Source organism: Sceloporus undulatus, chromosome 2 (assembly GCF_019175285.1).
Source record: "Sceloporus undulatus isolate JIND9_A2432 ecotype Alabama chromosome 2, SceUnd_v1.1, whole genome shotgun sequence".
Lineage (NCBI taxonomy): Eukaryota > Metazoa > Chordata > Lepidosauria > Squamata > Phrynosomatidae > Sceloporus > Sceloporus undulatus.
The window spans coordinates 277,837,812-277,851,952 of NC_056523.1; the positions used below are offsets into that span (position 1 = coordinate 277,837,812).

The window sequence follows — 14,141 nt, forward strand, 5'->3', positions numbered from 1 at the left end:
CAATTTCTTGATTGTCAACTAAAAATGCCCTTGAGCTAAACAAGTTTGTGGGTAGTGAAGCCTGCATGTACCATTTCTGAACACATCTGTAACCTACAGAAGGTTCAGGCACAAGTTATGCATGAGTCAGGTTATTCTAACCCACATCTCTGATGCTGTTGTTAATTTGGGGTGGGGGTAGGGAGACACATCTGTGCTACAAGTCAGAATCCATCCTTCGAAGATTTGCCTGTCCCAAAGGTGAGACCTCCAGGTACTTTGCATTCAGGACATAAGGCAGATGCTGACAGCTAGCTGGCTAGACTTGCTGCCTCCTGGGGAGATCAAAGCTATACATATTTTATAAGTAACTTAATATTAAGCAAACCTAACTGGAGCTGGAAAAGACATTCCCGCTGAATGAACTAGAGGTTTAACAAATTGCCTGCAATACCAAACACTGAAATAGTACCTCTATATCATGGCTCAGCTTTTTAACTATGCTTGTGATAGTATGTATGTGGTTCTCCAGTAGCTGGCGTGCTGCTGTCTCTCCTTGATAAAAGCCTTTATTTCCCTGAAGGTAAGAAACAATGCCATCTTTGATTCGGAAGGCCTGATCTAGAAGAACAGTGGTGGTCCTTTCCTGGTTGGACATCCGGTCTTCAAGGGCATTCACTCTGCTTCCAGAAACGCTGGGAATTGGAGGCAGGAAAGGCTGGCTGGGAATCCTGTCCAATAAGGAACCATATAGGTTTAAATGATACAGACTTACAGGTAAACCATATACTACCATGTCCAGATACAGGAACAAAATAGTTCAAATCAGTTAAGTTACATTTTACATTGGAAATTGATTAATTTATCTATTAAGTTGGAAACTGGAGTGCAATTCCTCCAACTGACTTTTAGGTATCAGTTAGAATAAATAGAATCCTACCCAAATAATGAAATGATTAGCTACAAATCTTGGAATAACTAGAATCATGTAACTTCTTATAACCAGAATGAAAATGACTGTCAAGTCTGAATCACATTGCACATTTACATACCCTGTGCTTCTTTCTGGAGATTTATTTTGTCAATGCAAACCTTTATTGATGGAACAATCTAAAAAACTGTTCATAACTGAAACATGATGGATATCCTTGATACATCTATCTCTGTCAAAAATGCTGAATAGCTCTTGCTGTGACATATGATGCAGCTCAGGGTTGCTGGAAATGGCATTTTTAAAGACATATCAGAAACTTTTCAAATTGCTATTTTCCCAGTTGGAGATTATTCACTGGTCTGTATTTTTCTGAGAAGCACGAATGTGATTCAAGAGCAACTTTAGATAGAAATATATTAAAATGAACCATGGTATTACAAAGAACCTATGTCTATGTGGGAATGGTGCTAAAAATTTGTCCCAATTCATGGTGTGTTCTTTTCTCATAGTAGTAATACATAAGAGACTGTTTAAATTGAAAGGCCTATCTCCTCTTGAATTAACACGAGATCTAAATATACTACTGTACAAGCTCTAAGCTAAGCAGGCATCTGGCCCTTCAGGTAAAGTACACTGTCCGCTGGGGGAAAAAATTAGAACAGTTGCTGTCATGGATAGTGGAAGGTACTTCTGCTCATGCAGTTAAAGGCCATCACAATTAATTCATTGCCGCTACCACCTGCCACTCAGGTTCAGACTCTGTGTCACATCTCCTGGTATTCAAGAGTATCCCCTGGTCCTCGATAACACCTTTTCAGAGTTATAACAGGATACAGGAAGAAAGATGTGGGGAACTCTGTTTCACAAATAAAACACTGTTTGTAGCACTCTGATTAAACAAAGCATTGTTGTTAGCTATACAATACTCTTTTACTAGTTACAGAACTAAAAAGATTTAATTACAGTTTAGCATGAACCAAGAGTCATGGGTTAGTGATAGTGCATGTGTGCTTTGATGAAGATGGTTCATTGCCCACTATTCCCAGGTAGAGAGGATAAGGTCTGCCACCTCAAACCCTGTAAAAACACTGCCAGTGAATAGTGCACAGGTTGGCATTGTGCAGCCATCCAGATATTGTTGAACTGCAACTCCCAGGCCACTTGTTGCACTGCTGGGAATTGCAGTGCAACAACATCTGGGGTGCTATATAATTATCACTCCTGATGTAGATGATATTGAGGTACACAGACTCTTAATCTGACATAGTATAACACTGCTTCATGTGTTTTCATCCTCCATCCCTTGATAGTAACATATTTCTAAGAAGTATGCCCTGTAAATAGTGTGAAAAGAGAATACAAATTTAAAAATTAATAAACATAATGTAGAAATAAATGTTCAGAGCAGACAAATGGATATACCCATTAAGGACTGTATCAAGAGTCTGAAAGAAGTTTTCAAAAATTAGTGAGATTTGGTTATTAGGTCTTACCTTTTTTGTTTCACTGTTCACTTAGCAACTACAATTTCATTAGCTATGCATTATTTTTTCTTTCTGTGGTACATGAATGAATTTTCAATATGGAGTGCAGAATTGTTCATTTGTTGTTTATATGTTATATTCAACATATCATTAAAAAGTATCTTTCCACAGGGAGCTAATGAAGTGGGACCTAGTTCATTCACACCTCATTTGTCCTGACAAATGCTTTGTGAATGGTTTGCCAATCACATTTTTTTAAAAAACGTAAAACTATAATAATGATGGCACATCATTATTACGGCACACCCATCACTGCTGAAATCTATCGTCGCAAGAGGTGGCACAAAAAGAGAAATAGATCACGCCATCCCCTGCCATTTTTGACATCAAATGTGCTTATCACACTAGTCAGTTGTTTCAGTAATTGCTTTACTTGTACTCATTAAGCTGTAATAATGCCATTACAGCATGACATAATGACTATTACTTTAAAAGTAAAATAATTTTTAAAAAGTAAAGCTGTGGTAGTTACATTGTGGTATGTGATACCACAGGAAAACAGTGGTGAAATCTGAGATTTTTCTGAAGGTGCCAGTCACAGATGCTGGCGAAACGTCAGGAAGAAAATTTTCTAGAACATGGCCACATAGCCTGAAAAACCCACAAAAATCCATGGATGCTGGCCATGAAAGCCTTCGACTTCACACTGGTGAAATCTTTGGAAAACATCTTCATGCAGTAAACCATCTGAATAGTGACTTTCAATGACAGTTCAGTACAGCAGTGTTATTGCACTATAACAGGGGTAGGCAACCTTTTTGAGCCGGGGGCCGGGTTGCTGTTCCTTAGACAACTGGGGGGCCGAAGCCCCCCCCCAAAAAAATAATTAAATAATTTTTTAAAAAATTAAATATATAAATAAACCAGGACAAATGTAGGACAAACTTTTCAAATGGAAGACACTTTTTTAAAAAAATGGAGGACACACGAAAAAATTGCTGATTTTTAAAAAAATGTTAATATAAATGCATGTTTCTGAGGCTTCTATAGACAATTGCCCCCCAAAGGCCCCAGCGGCAATCGGTGGCAGGACCGGGCTGGGGCCGGTCTCAAGGCCTTGCCGGGCCACATCTGGCCCGCGGGCCGCAGGTTGCCTACCCCTGCACTATAACAGCAAATCATTTATATTAAAAAATAACCAGGAAAAATCTGGAAAGGGTATCAAGAACGTACACTGCAGAAAACACAGATATTCCTTTGGGAAATCTTAACCTCCCCACTGCTGAGGATTTTTTGGGGGGAATCCCCAAAGGGGGACCAGAGATGATGCACTGTTTTAATTGCACTACTTTTTTTATCATTTTAAGAGGATGGTAAATGATGCCCATGAAAAAAGAGGGCTACATCTTGCTGGAGAAAAGAGCAAAGATAAATGATAAAGATTGGGGCTTTTGATTAAACTATATCATATATTAGACTTTTTAAAACAACAATTTGCCTGAAAATTGGAATGAAATCCCCTTCTGAAAATAACTTCAACTAGACAAAAAGATTTTCTGAATAGTCATTTCAGCAATTAAATGTTCTCTCTCCAAAGAAAAATAAACCACAGTGGCTTGATGGTTTATTAGCAGAATATGATAAAACACTCATAATGTGTGTGTCTGGATCTGAAAGTGAAACAATGAATATTAACAGCCCTAATAAAATGTGCCCTTCCGCAATAGCCTGTCTGTCTGTGAGCATGATGTCAGGCTGGCAGAACAGTGCCAAATCACATTAATTTTTCAGGGGCCCTGATCCTAACATCACATTGAATGAACACATGGCTCCAAAGCTCCAAGCCCTTAATATGGCTGGAAACTATATGGCTCATATAATTTCATCCCAGCATGTCCCAATGCAGTTGGAGTGCCATAAGACAAATTATTTATGATGCTGATTCATTTATGTGTGTTAGAGGCAACAAACAGAGCTGTTAAACTGAGTTGGGCCTACATGCATGTCATGTGTACATCATACCCAAGATCCTGGGAATGAGGGATATGAGATCTGAAAATCTGTCAAACTGATATATATATATATATATCTTTTCTAGTGCTGCTTTTCTGCCAGAGCAGCGGGAAGTAAAGGCAAATTAATTGCCTTCAACATCTGGAAAGGTGAGCTGCCTCCTGCAAACAGCAACTTTATTAGATTCTCATCTTATCAGAAACACTGTAGCCTCAACACATCCAGGCTGGCAAATCCTTTATTTGCTTTAAAAAATTTCCTTGATTTTTATTGTCCACTTGTAAAAATCTCCACAAGGTTGCCACAAAGAAACCCAATACTGTTGCAGCACCTTAAAGATTAACCATTTTATTATGGCATCTGCTTCCACAAAAGCTTCTGCCATAGTAAATTGGTTGGTCTATAAGCTGTCACAAGACACTCTTGCTTTTGCTTGACTGTACTAATTACACTCCCTTGGGAAAAGTGTGAGGGCATCAGTCAAAATGAATTCATACAGTAGAGGATAAATCATTTATGCTTGTTGACCTTGTGAAATCTCTGCCCAAGGAAAATGTAAATGATAACCTGCTGTAACAACCTTACAGCCTGAAAAGGGACCTCCAGGAAAAAAAATTAAGTCTGTACCTTTTACCACAGCTCTGCTTTTTTTTTTTCTTGTTCTCAATGCTATCTATTTGGAACCATGCTACGATTAATATCTTCTGGTAGCATAATTCTACAAGGATGGTCTTAAAAGCTGTGTGATGCATTTTTTGTGTGAAAAAAAATCAAATTTTAATCAGACACATTCAAGCACTAAACCTTATTTCTGAAGACTATGTCATACTCATAGAATTATATAAACATAGAATCATAGAGCTGAAAGAGACCACAAAGGCCATACAGTTCAATCCCTGCCATGGAAGAATACACAATCAAAGCACTTCTGACAGATGGTCATCCAGTCTCTGTTTAAAAACCTTCAAAAAGGAGACTCTACTATACTCAGAGGCATTGTATTCCATTGTCAAACAGCTCTTACTGCCAGGAAGTTCTTCCTAATATTTAGATGCAATCTCTTTTCCTGTAGCTTGAATCCATTACTCTGTCTCCTAGTCTCTGGAGTGGCTGAAAACAAGCCTGCTCCATCCTCAATATGTATGTTTATGTTGTGTGCCATCAAGTCATTTCCAACTTATGGCGACCCTAAGACAAATCAGTCATGGGATTTTCTTGGCAAGATTTGTTCAGAGGAGATCTACTTTTGCCTTCCCCTGAGGCTGAGAACATGGGACCTGCCCAAGGTTATCCAGTGGGTTGGCAAAGCTGGGGATCAAACCCTGATCTCCAGAGTCATACTCCAACTCTCAAATCATGACATTCTTTCAAATATTGAAACATGGCTAACATGTCACCCCCTAACCTTCTCTTTCTAGGCTAAATATACCCATCTCCCTAAGTTGGTCCTCATAGGGCATGGTTTCCTGACCTTTCACTACTTGCCAAAAGAGTTGCAGAGAGATCCTGATATTTGTTGGAAGCCAAACTCTGCCAAAACCTCAAGGTCTAGCAAATTCCTCACTTGCCTGCAAGACAATTTCATTGTCCAAAAGGTGGAAGAGGCAACAAGGGAGTCAGCTATTTTAGATCTGATCCTAACCAACAAGGATGACTTGGTTAATGGGGTGCAAATGGTGGGATCATTAGGTGGAAGTGACCATGTTCTCCTGGAGTTTGTTATAAAATGGAAAGGAGAAGCCAGGCATAGTCAGACAAACATTCTAGATTTTAGGAGTGCTGACTGCAGTAAACTTAGGGAAATACTGGAGGTGATCCTGTAGTCAGGAATACTAAAAGAAAAGGGAGTTCAGAATGGATGGGAATTTCTCAAAAGGGAGATACTGAAGGCACAATCTCAAACTGTTCCAAAGAGGAGGAAAAATGGAAGGTGCCTCAAGAAACTGGGATGGATGACTAAAGAACTTTCAACTGAACTGAGTTTTAAATGAGAGATGTCTAAGAAATGGAAAAGGGGGAAAATCACCAAAGAGGAATTCAAACAAATTGCTAGCACATGTAGGGGTAAAGTCAGAAAAGCTAAAGCACAGAATGATCTCAGGCTTGCTACAGAGATTAAGAACAATAAAAAGTGCTTTTGGGGATATGTCTGTAGGAAAAGGAAGAAGAAGGAAATGATAGGTTTACTGCATGGAGAAGATGATGAAATGCTAACAAGGGACAGAGAAAAGACAGAACTACTCAACACCTTCATTGCCTCAGTCTTCTCACAAAAGGAAAAGGGTGCTGAGACTGAGGAAAATGGAGCAGAGGACACAATAGGGGAAATGCAGTACAGAATAAGTAAAGTACAGAAATGTCTGCTTAATCTAATGAATTTTAGTCTCCAGGACCAGATGAACTACATCCAAGGGTATTAAAAGAACTGGCAAATGTAATCTCAGAGCCATTGGCAATAATCTTTGAGAACTCCCAGAAAACAGGAGAAGTCCCAAGAGAATGGAGGAGGGGAAATGTTGTCCCCATCTTCAAAAAGGGGGGGGGGGGGGAGGATCCCAACAATTACAGGCCAGTTAGTCTGACATCTATACCAGGAAAGATTCTACAGCAGAGCATTAAACAGAGAGTCTATGAACATTTAGAAACTATTTTTGCACTGATGGAGTTTTGAGAAAAAAGAAATTGCCTAAAAAAGAACATTAAAAATTTACATATTAACTATCTTCTGAAAAAATAAATATTTATTGCAATGTAAACATGAGACTGGATGGCCATCTGTCGGGGATGCTTTGATTGAGAGTTCCTACATGGCAGGGGTTGGACTGGATGGCCCTTGTTATCATGGGCTGCCCTGGGCCTGACTTAGAGACACAGTCAGAAGATGCAGACTCTGAAGAAATGGAGGAGACTGAGGCAGGGGCAGATCTGGGCTGCCTGGTTCAGCAGTCTTACAGGAGGCTCAGGAAGCTACTGCTCAAGAAGCTGCAGAGAGAGAAACAGACTCTATGGACTCTAGGCTGCAGGTGCTAGGCTCTGTGCAGAGAAGACAGGTCAAGGAGTCTGTAAGGCGATCTTCCAGGATAGAAGCTAAGAGGAGAGCTAATAGGTTTCAAGTGAGAGAAGCTGAGGCCTTTAAAAAGCCCTCCAGCTGCAAACATTCTTTGCAGTCAACAACCAGTCTTTCAGCCTTGTTGTTCCTGTATTCCTTGCTCTTGGATTCAAGTTGCCTTGTAACTACACTCTTGCCTCTGCCCTTTGCTGTGACTGACTGACTGGTATTATGTGACCCTTGGATTGGACTCTGGGCTACTCCTTTGCCTATTCCCCTGCTGTGGTGCCTTCAGTGGAGGTAAACAGGACACTTGTGGTCTCTTCCAACTCTACAGTTCTATGATTCTAGGAGACCACTGAAGGCTTGTTGCATTGCAATGTTGCCTAGAAAAGTAAATGTGAGAAAGTTCAGAAAGGCTATTAAGAGGGTCAAGACAGTCAATGGAAGGACTGGAATGTGCCTTTTGGAAAACGGTCAAATGGGAAAGGGGAGACCAAATGCATAATGCCCTCCCCAACCCAAGTCTGGAGGTGAAATGAAAACAGTCCTTTAAAGATGCCAGATATGATGCATAAATTTTAGGTCTGGCCTTAACATTAGGCAGACTGAAGTAAGCACCTCAGGCAGCAGAGTTTGGGTGTAATGAAAGGGCAGAAAAATATTTCTTATTTTCTGCCAGAGATTGGAAAAGGCCCTTGTGGAATTTCCTTCCCAATATGCCGGAACTTGTTAAGCATGGGGTATTAAGCACACTGCAGATATGTGTGTGTGTTGGGGGGGGGGGGTTGGATTGACTGGTGAACCTCGGGTAAGAAAAAAGCATACCTGGGGCAACTTCATAGTTGTTTATAAGAACTGAATTATAGGTTTGTATGCATGGTCTGCCAAGAACCTGACCACCTGATGGCATGGCAGATGGAACTTTCTTTGTTGCTGGTTATGGATCACACCCTGGAGAAAACTGAAATGGTTATTTGAGCACAACTGTTTAAATAAATAGCCCATAGCCCTGGCAAATGCATTCCCTGTAACAGTGGTCACTGCAACAAAGTCAGCCTGGGTTACATTTTCTGTCAGATGAATTCTACACCCTGCTAACTGAAAAGCTAAGGAATATCTGACTTACTTGTCAAGGTGTTTAACCAGCTCTGTATTGTTCTCTGCTGACATCTTTTTCTGAAGTACTCTGGAAGAAGGGCCAGAAAATATTATTAATCAAAGGCTTTGGGTTTAAGGAAACCATAATAAACCACCTGCAGACAACTTACTGTATCATGCCTTCACATTACTGAATGGCTTTCTGACCATATATCAACTTTAAAGAAAACTAAATCTTTTACATATAACGAACACCACATAGAAAGATGTTGTTATTGCTTGTGTATGGCATCTGCTAATATGGTGGTAGGAAATGAATCATCTAGTAAATCACAACAAGTTACATGCCTTAAACAGTATGCTTTCTGAACAGGGAGCATGATACTATGCCATAGATATGAGGTTCTCAAACTTTCATGCATGGGCTTTTTGACTTCAGCTTCAACTCTCAGAAGTCACAGCCAGCTTGGATTTTAAGAGCTGGAGTCCAAAACTTCTGGAGGACTAATATGTGAGCTGCCCTGGGTCCCTCCTGGGATGAAGGTGGCATACAAATGAAATGAAATGAAATAATGAGGGCCATTGTCCTTGAATACCCTTCCCCAGTCTGGTGCCCTGTAGATGTGCCTTTTATTTCCCATGCTAGCTGGGGATAATGAGATCTGTACTTTGAACACAGGTGAGATTTGTACTCCCAACACTGGAAGGCAGCAGACTGAAGAACTCTATCTAGAACACTGTCTTATCATTTTATTGTTTATTTATATATTGCCATCTATGTAGGTGGTGCTCTAATGGAACTATTATCAGTATTTTGGTTATCAAACTATGACAATTATTGATGCGATATGGATAACTACAAAAAGATAGTGGAAAATAAGACCATAATCCAGTGTTCCACACTCCCTTTACATTTTTTCCATAGGTATTCTATAGAGATACTTGTCGAAGAGTTTAAAATGGGTTTGCAACTCAAACCTTCTAAATGTTTATGGCCTACAGCTCACATAAGCCCTAGTCAGTATAGGCAATGGAGAGAAACAATGGGAGCTGCAGTTGCAGGGCCACAGTTGCCCATCCCAGTTTAAAATAATGAACATGACAATTTTTAAAATGCAATTAGTATCATGAGGATGGAAAACCAAAGTAAGAAAATAGTTTAATTAGTCTGTCTTACCTCAGACCAAAGAGATGTAGTATACACACAGTTTTGTACTTATGTGCTCAGGTTGTTATCCATCTTTGAAATATGCTTAGAACTTATATCACTGTTTTCAAGGTGATGCCATGAGGTCACCATTCCATATCCAGGGTTCTTAACAGTATGTAGAACTTGTTTTTTAAAAAAACAAAAAACAAACACAAAATAGTAGTATGGTTATCTTTAACTTACAAGATGGAGAATCAGATCTGATTTTTAACAATACTATTAGATATCTGACACTCCTCACTGCATGTTTATGTGTACAGCACATAAAGAGGCTGCTTTGAGGTTCAATACTGGCATAGTTTTCTCATGGGCTTAGGCGGGTTACAGACCGCCCGTTTGGGGCAGCCTGTAACCGGCCCTTTCCCCGCCGGATTGGGGCCTCAGCTGCCAGAATGGCAGCCTCTGATGCCCCGATCCGCTGCTTTCCAGGCTGCGGGGAAGCGGCAAAAGGCTGCTTCCCCGCAGCCTGGAAAGGGGTGTCCTTGAGGCTTCATGCCCGACGGCGGCAGGGACGCAGAGAAAGGGGCCACTCGGCCCCTTTCTCCCTTGCGTCACTGGTGCAGCCGTCTAAAGGCTGCACCAGCGACGCAAATCCTTCTGGTGCTGCGGAAAGGGCGCTCTATGCGCCTTGGCGTGGCACCAGTACATCACAACCGTGCCACCTCGTTTGGAGGTGACACGGTGGTGACGTAGCAATGGTGGCCCCCGTGTGGAATGGGTGCCGCCATTTTGTACGGACTGGGTCCGTATTAGGGTTAGGGGCATCTGGAAGGGACACCCCTTTCTAACCCTAATACGGACCCAGTCCGTACCTTATGCCCATTTGTAATGGGCCCATGTTACATTTAATCTCCTACAAGCCTTCATGTCCTTTGCATTTTCTCTCAATGTAGCTATTTTAATAAACCTGCACCACACTCACACAAAATACATACACACTCCTTAATGGGATGTCTATTAAAGCCTTTATTTTCAATGTGATTTCCTACCCTTATAACATCTGAAACAAGATAAAATGCATTAATGTTTCATTGCTAAAGTCTGGAAGAGCACCTAACTTTCTTTTCAAGACAGCCCTCTTGCCCCGAGATTTACCCCCTAACTGAGTCCAATAAGAGAGGGTCTAGGGCCCAAATACCTGGGAACCAAACATACAATGACATTGTATGTGATAAAAATAGCAATTGCCAACAAGCAATTCCAGCAATCTCCAGAGCAATTAGCATACATTTTTAAACACTTGTCACATATGTGATACTGATACCAATGGTACAAAATGTAGTTGAAATGTAATTTACAATGAGAGGCCTAATGTCTACTTAAGACCAAGACTACATATATAATTCCAACAATTTTCAGTGACACTCATTATCTCACTTAGGTTAAGTAAAAATTTCAGTTTGTTAAGACAATAGAAAAGAAATTAAATCAACTAATTGCCTTACTTTTGCTATAATTTCATGAAACACAAACCTAGACCAAGAGGAACAGAAACACATTCAAGCAATATAATGTGTGATATGCTTGTAATGCACAACAGTTTTGCCTTTTCAGGCTGTGGATTATGATATTCCCTCTTCTGCACTTGAGTGCATCTCTTCTTTGAGAATCATAATAGAGCCATAAACTGAGCATTTACCTTGACTCTGATACCTTTGCTCTGCCTTTTCTTTTTAAAGAACTTTCACACAGTTCTATTAATATTCTCAATTACATAACAACCCAACTCCAAGTCTGGATCTCTGTGGTGCCCAACATGCATCTCAACTGTTGCTACTTATTGTTTTTGTTTTGCCTAGTAGCTTGCTAAAAACATCAAAGAAAAACTAGCAATACCTGATTATATACCTCTTGGAGGAGTTAGTGTACTTGATTTTAAATGAAAAATCAAAAAAGCCAAGTTCTGCAAGGTTGCGTTTTACCCCCCATCTGTCATGAAGTGCAGCAGATTGGTTCCACAAGACTTAACACTCTTGTCACCAAGATACTTTTGTTTACTTCAGTCTCTAGGCAACTAAAATGCCTCCTTTCAGACACAGAAATGTGCAGGATAGCTAGGAGCTGGAGCATATGTTTTAATATATTTGTTGTTAATTCCGTACCTTTTTTAAAAATTAAACTCATTCACCTTCTCAGAACAGAATGTTGTGTCATTAATCCAAATCCAGAATGTTTATGTGAACCTCTGTTACATCAGCTGTGTGGGTTTAAGAGGTAAACCAAAGACCCATTATACATAAGCCATGTTGGGCTGCATCTGCACTGCAGAAATAATGAAGTTTGACACCACTTTAACTGACATGGCTCAATGCTATGGAATCCTGGGATTTGTAGTTTGTTGTGGTATCACAGCTCTCTGCTAGAGAAGGCTAAATATCTCACAAAACCACAAATCCCAGAATTCCACAGCATTGAGCAATATCAGTTAAAGTGGTGTCATGCTGTATTATTACTGCAGTGCAGATGTAACCTTAGTGTCTAGAAGCAGCTTAATAATTTTGCAGCTGAAGTTTCTTTGAGTGATTCTGCCAGGGCCAGAAACAAGCTAAGTGAATCAGTATCCAATAACCAGTAGCACCTGGAAGCTTTCATGATAGAACAGTGGAATGGTGGATCTGCTCCAGATTTTGATCCCAGAGCCCAGTCCCAAAATAGGTTCAGCACCTTGGACAGCTCTTTTAAAGTTCAAAATGAAACCCAAAGGAATTCACCATCCCATTACTAAATGGAGGCCACTAGCTGCCACTGCTGTTTATCCGGGACCATAATAGTTAATTTTCTGTAGGTTTTCTCAATAGGTTGTAATAATAAATGGATGGGGTTTAGGAAGACATTTGGTGTGTATTATCATATATATTGTTTAAAATTATTTTACTCCATGTCAATTTTACAGGTATGTTACTCTGAGATCTTGTGATATAGGGTGGGAATATACATAATTAATTAATTAATCCTATTGTTCTCACATATAAGCTATGGTCTTTTAGGGCAAGAATAGGAAATGTACATTTGTGGAAATAATAGATATGAATACAACTCCCCCCCACAACCTCTCCTTATATTTACAACTACCATTTTCCATGGCAGGATTGTTTAATAGTTGTTATTGTTGTTCATTTATATCCTGTCTTTTCCCCAATAATGAGACTCAAGGTGTTTTTCCCCCAATAATGAGACTGTTGGTTTTTTAAGAATTTCTTGATATTTAAAATAAAAAGATCTTGAGGTTTTTTAAAAAAAAAATATGTGAGAAAGCAGAACTGACAGCTCCCCTATCCCTAGACAAAATACAATCTTTATATATGCAGCAGAGTGTTAAAATTCGTTCTGCTGTACTGTGGAGAAAGTCTTTGTCTGTCTGAAGAGATGCATGGATGTCATAACAATAAATCTCTCTTCTTCTAAAAAATCAGGCTGGTTGTTTTAAATGTTGGAATTATATTTTATCTATTTTCTCACCCATTCTCAAAGGATGAGACCCTCATCCAAGTGCCTTCCAACTGAGTTGAGGTGGGTGGCTACTTCGCAGCATGGGATGCCTTCTTCAGAAAGCATCATACACAGTGCCTACACTATGGCGGTATCTAGACCGCTTGATACGGCACCCCCATCACGTGCTAGGGGTTGGCCAAGGACGCAGTGTCCATACCGGCCTCACACCTAGCATGTGATGGGGCGTAATCATGGCGGCACCCTGTACACAGGGGGGGGCGCCATGATTGCATCACATGCACGCTGCCTCCAAACACGCCAGAAGGAGCTCCAAAACAGAGCTCCTTCTGCTGCTTGTGTCGCTGGTGTGGCCTTTAAACTTCGCTTCTGTTGCTGGCGCGGCCTTGTTCCCCACCACTATGGGGGTGTCCTTGGGGCTTCAAGCCCCAAGGACACCCCTTTCCAGGCCATGGGGAAGAGGCCTTTGGCTTCCCCGTGGCCTGGAAAAGCAGCGGATCGGGGCCTCAGGGCTGCCGCTGTGGCAGCTGAGGCCCTGATCCATTGGGGAAAGGTGCGGGTGCAGGCCGCCCCAAAGGGCGCCTATGTTCCCCCTCCCCAATTAGGTCAAGACCATTTGATCATTCTGGACATTCTCATAATTGTAGTGCCTTTATGTCTTAGGTCTCTTTTATTTTGCTGCTCTTTTACTTTGGGTTCATATTATTGTTGTGTGCCTTCAAGTTGTTCCTGACTGATAACAACCCTAAGGCAAACCTATCATGAAGTTTTCCTGACCAGATTTGTTCAGAGAAGAGTTCCCACTGCCTTCCTCTGAAGCTGAGAAAGTGTGACTTGCTCAAGATCATCCAGTGAGTTTCCATGGCCAAGTAGGGATTCAAAGGCGCGTTACAGACCGCCTGAAAGCGGTGGTATGCCGCT

General features: G+C 40.7%; 1 protein-coding gene across 1 annotated transcript in view; it reads right to left on the minus strand.

The window, feature by feature from the left end:
• Positions 1–11,735, minus strand: part of FAM81B (family with sequence similarity 81 member B) — a 35,898-nt gene extending 24,163 nt beyond the window's left edge. The window contains exons 1-4 of the mRNA XM_042452377.1: positions 11,607–11,735; positions 9,738–9,892; positions 8,589–8,648; positions 452–710 (exon numbers count right to left, since the gene is read on the minus strand). Coding sequence (XP_042308311.1) covers positions 452–710; positions 8,589–8,632 — 303 coding nt within the window. The 5' untranslated portion in view covers positions 8,633–8,648; positions 9,738–9,892; positions 11,607–11,735. The remainder of the gene's footprint in view (positions 1–451; positions 711–8,588; positions 8,649–9,737; positions 9,893–11,606) is intronic.
• Between the last annotated feature and the right edge of the window lie 2,406 nt (positions 11,736–14,141).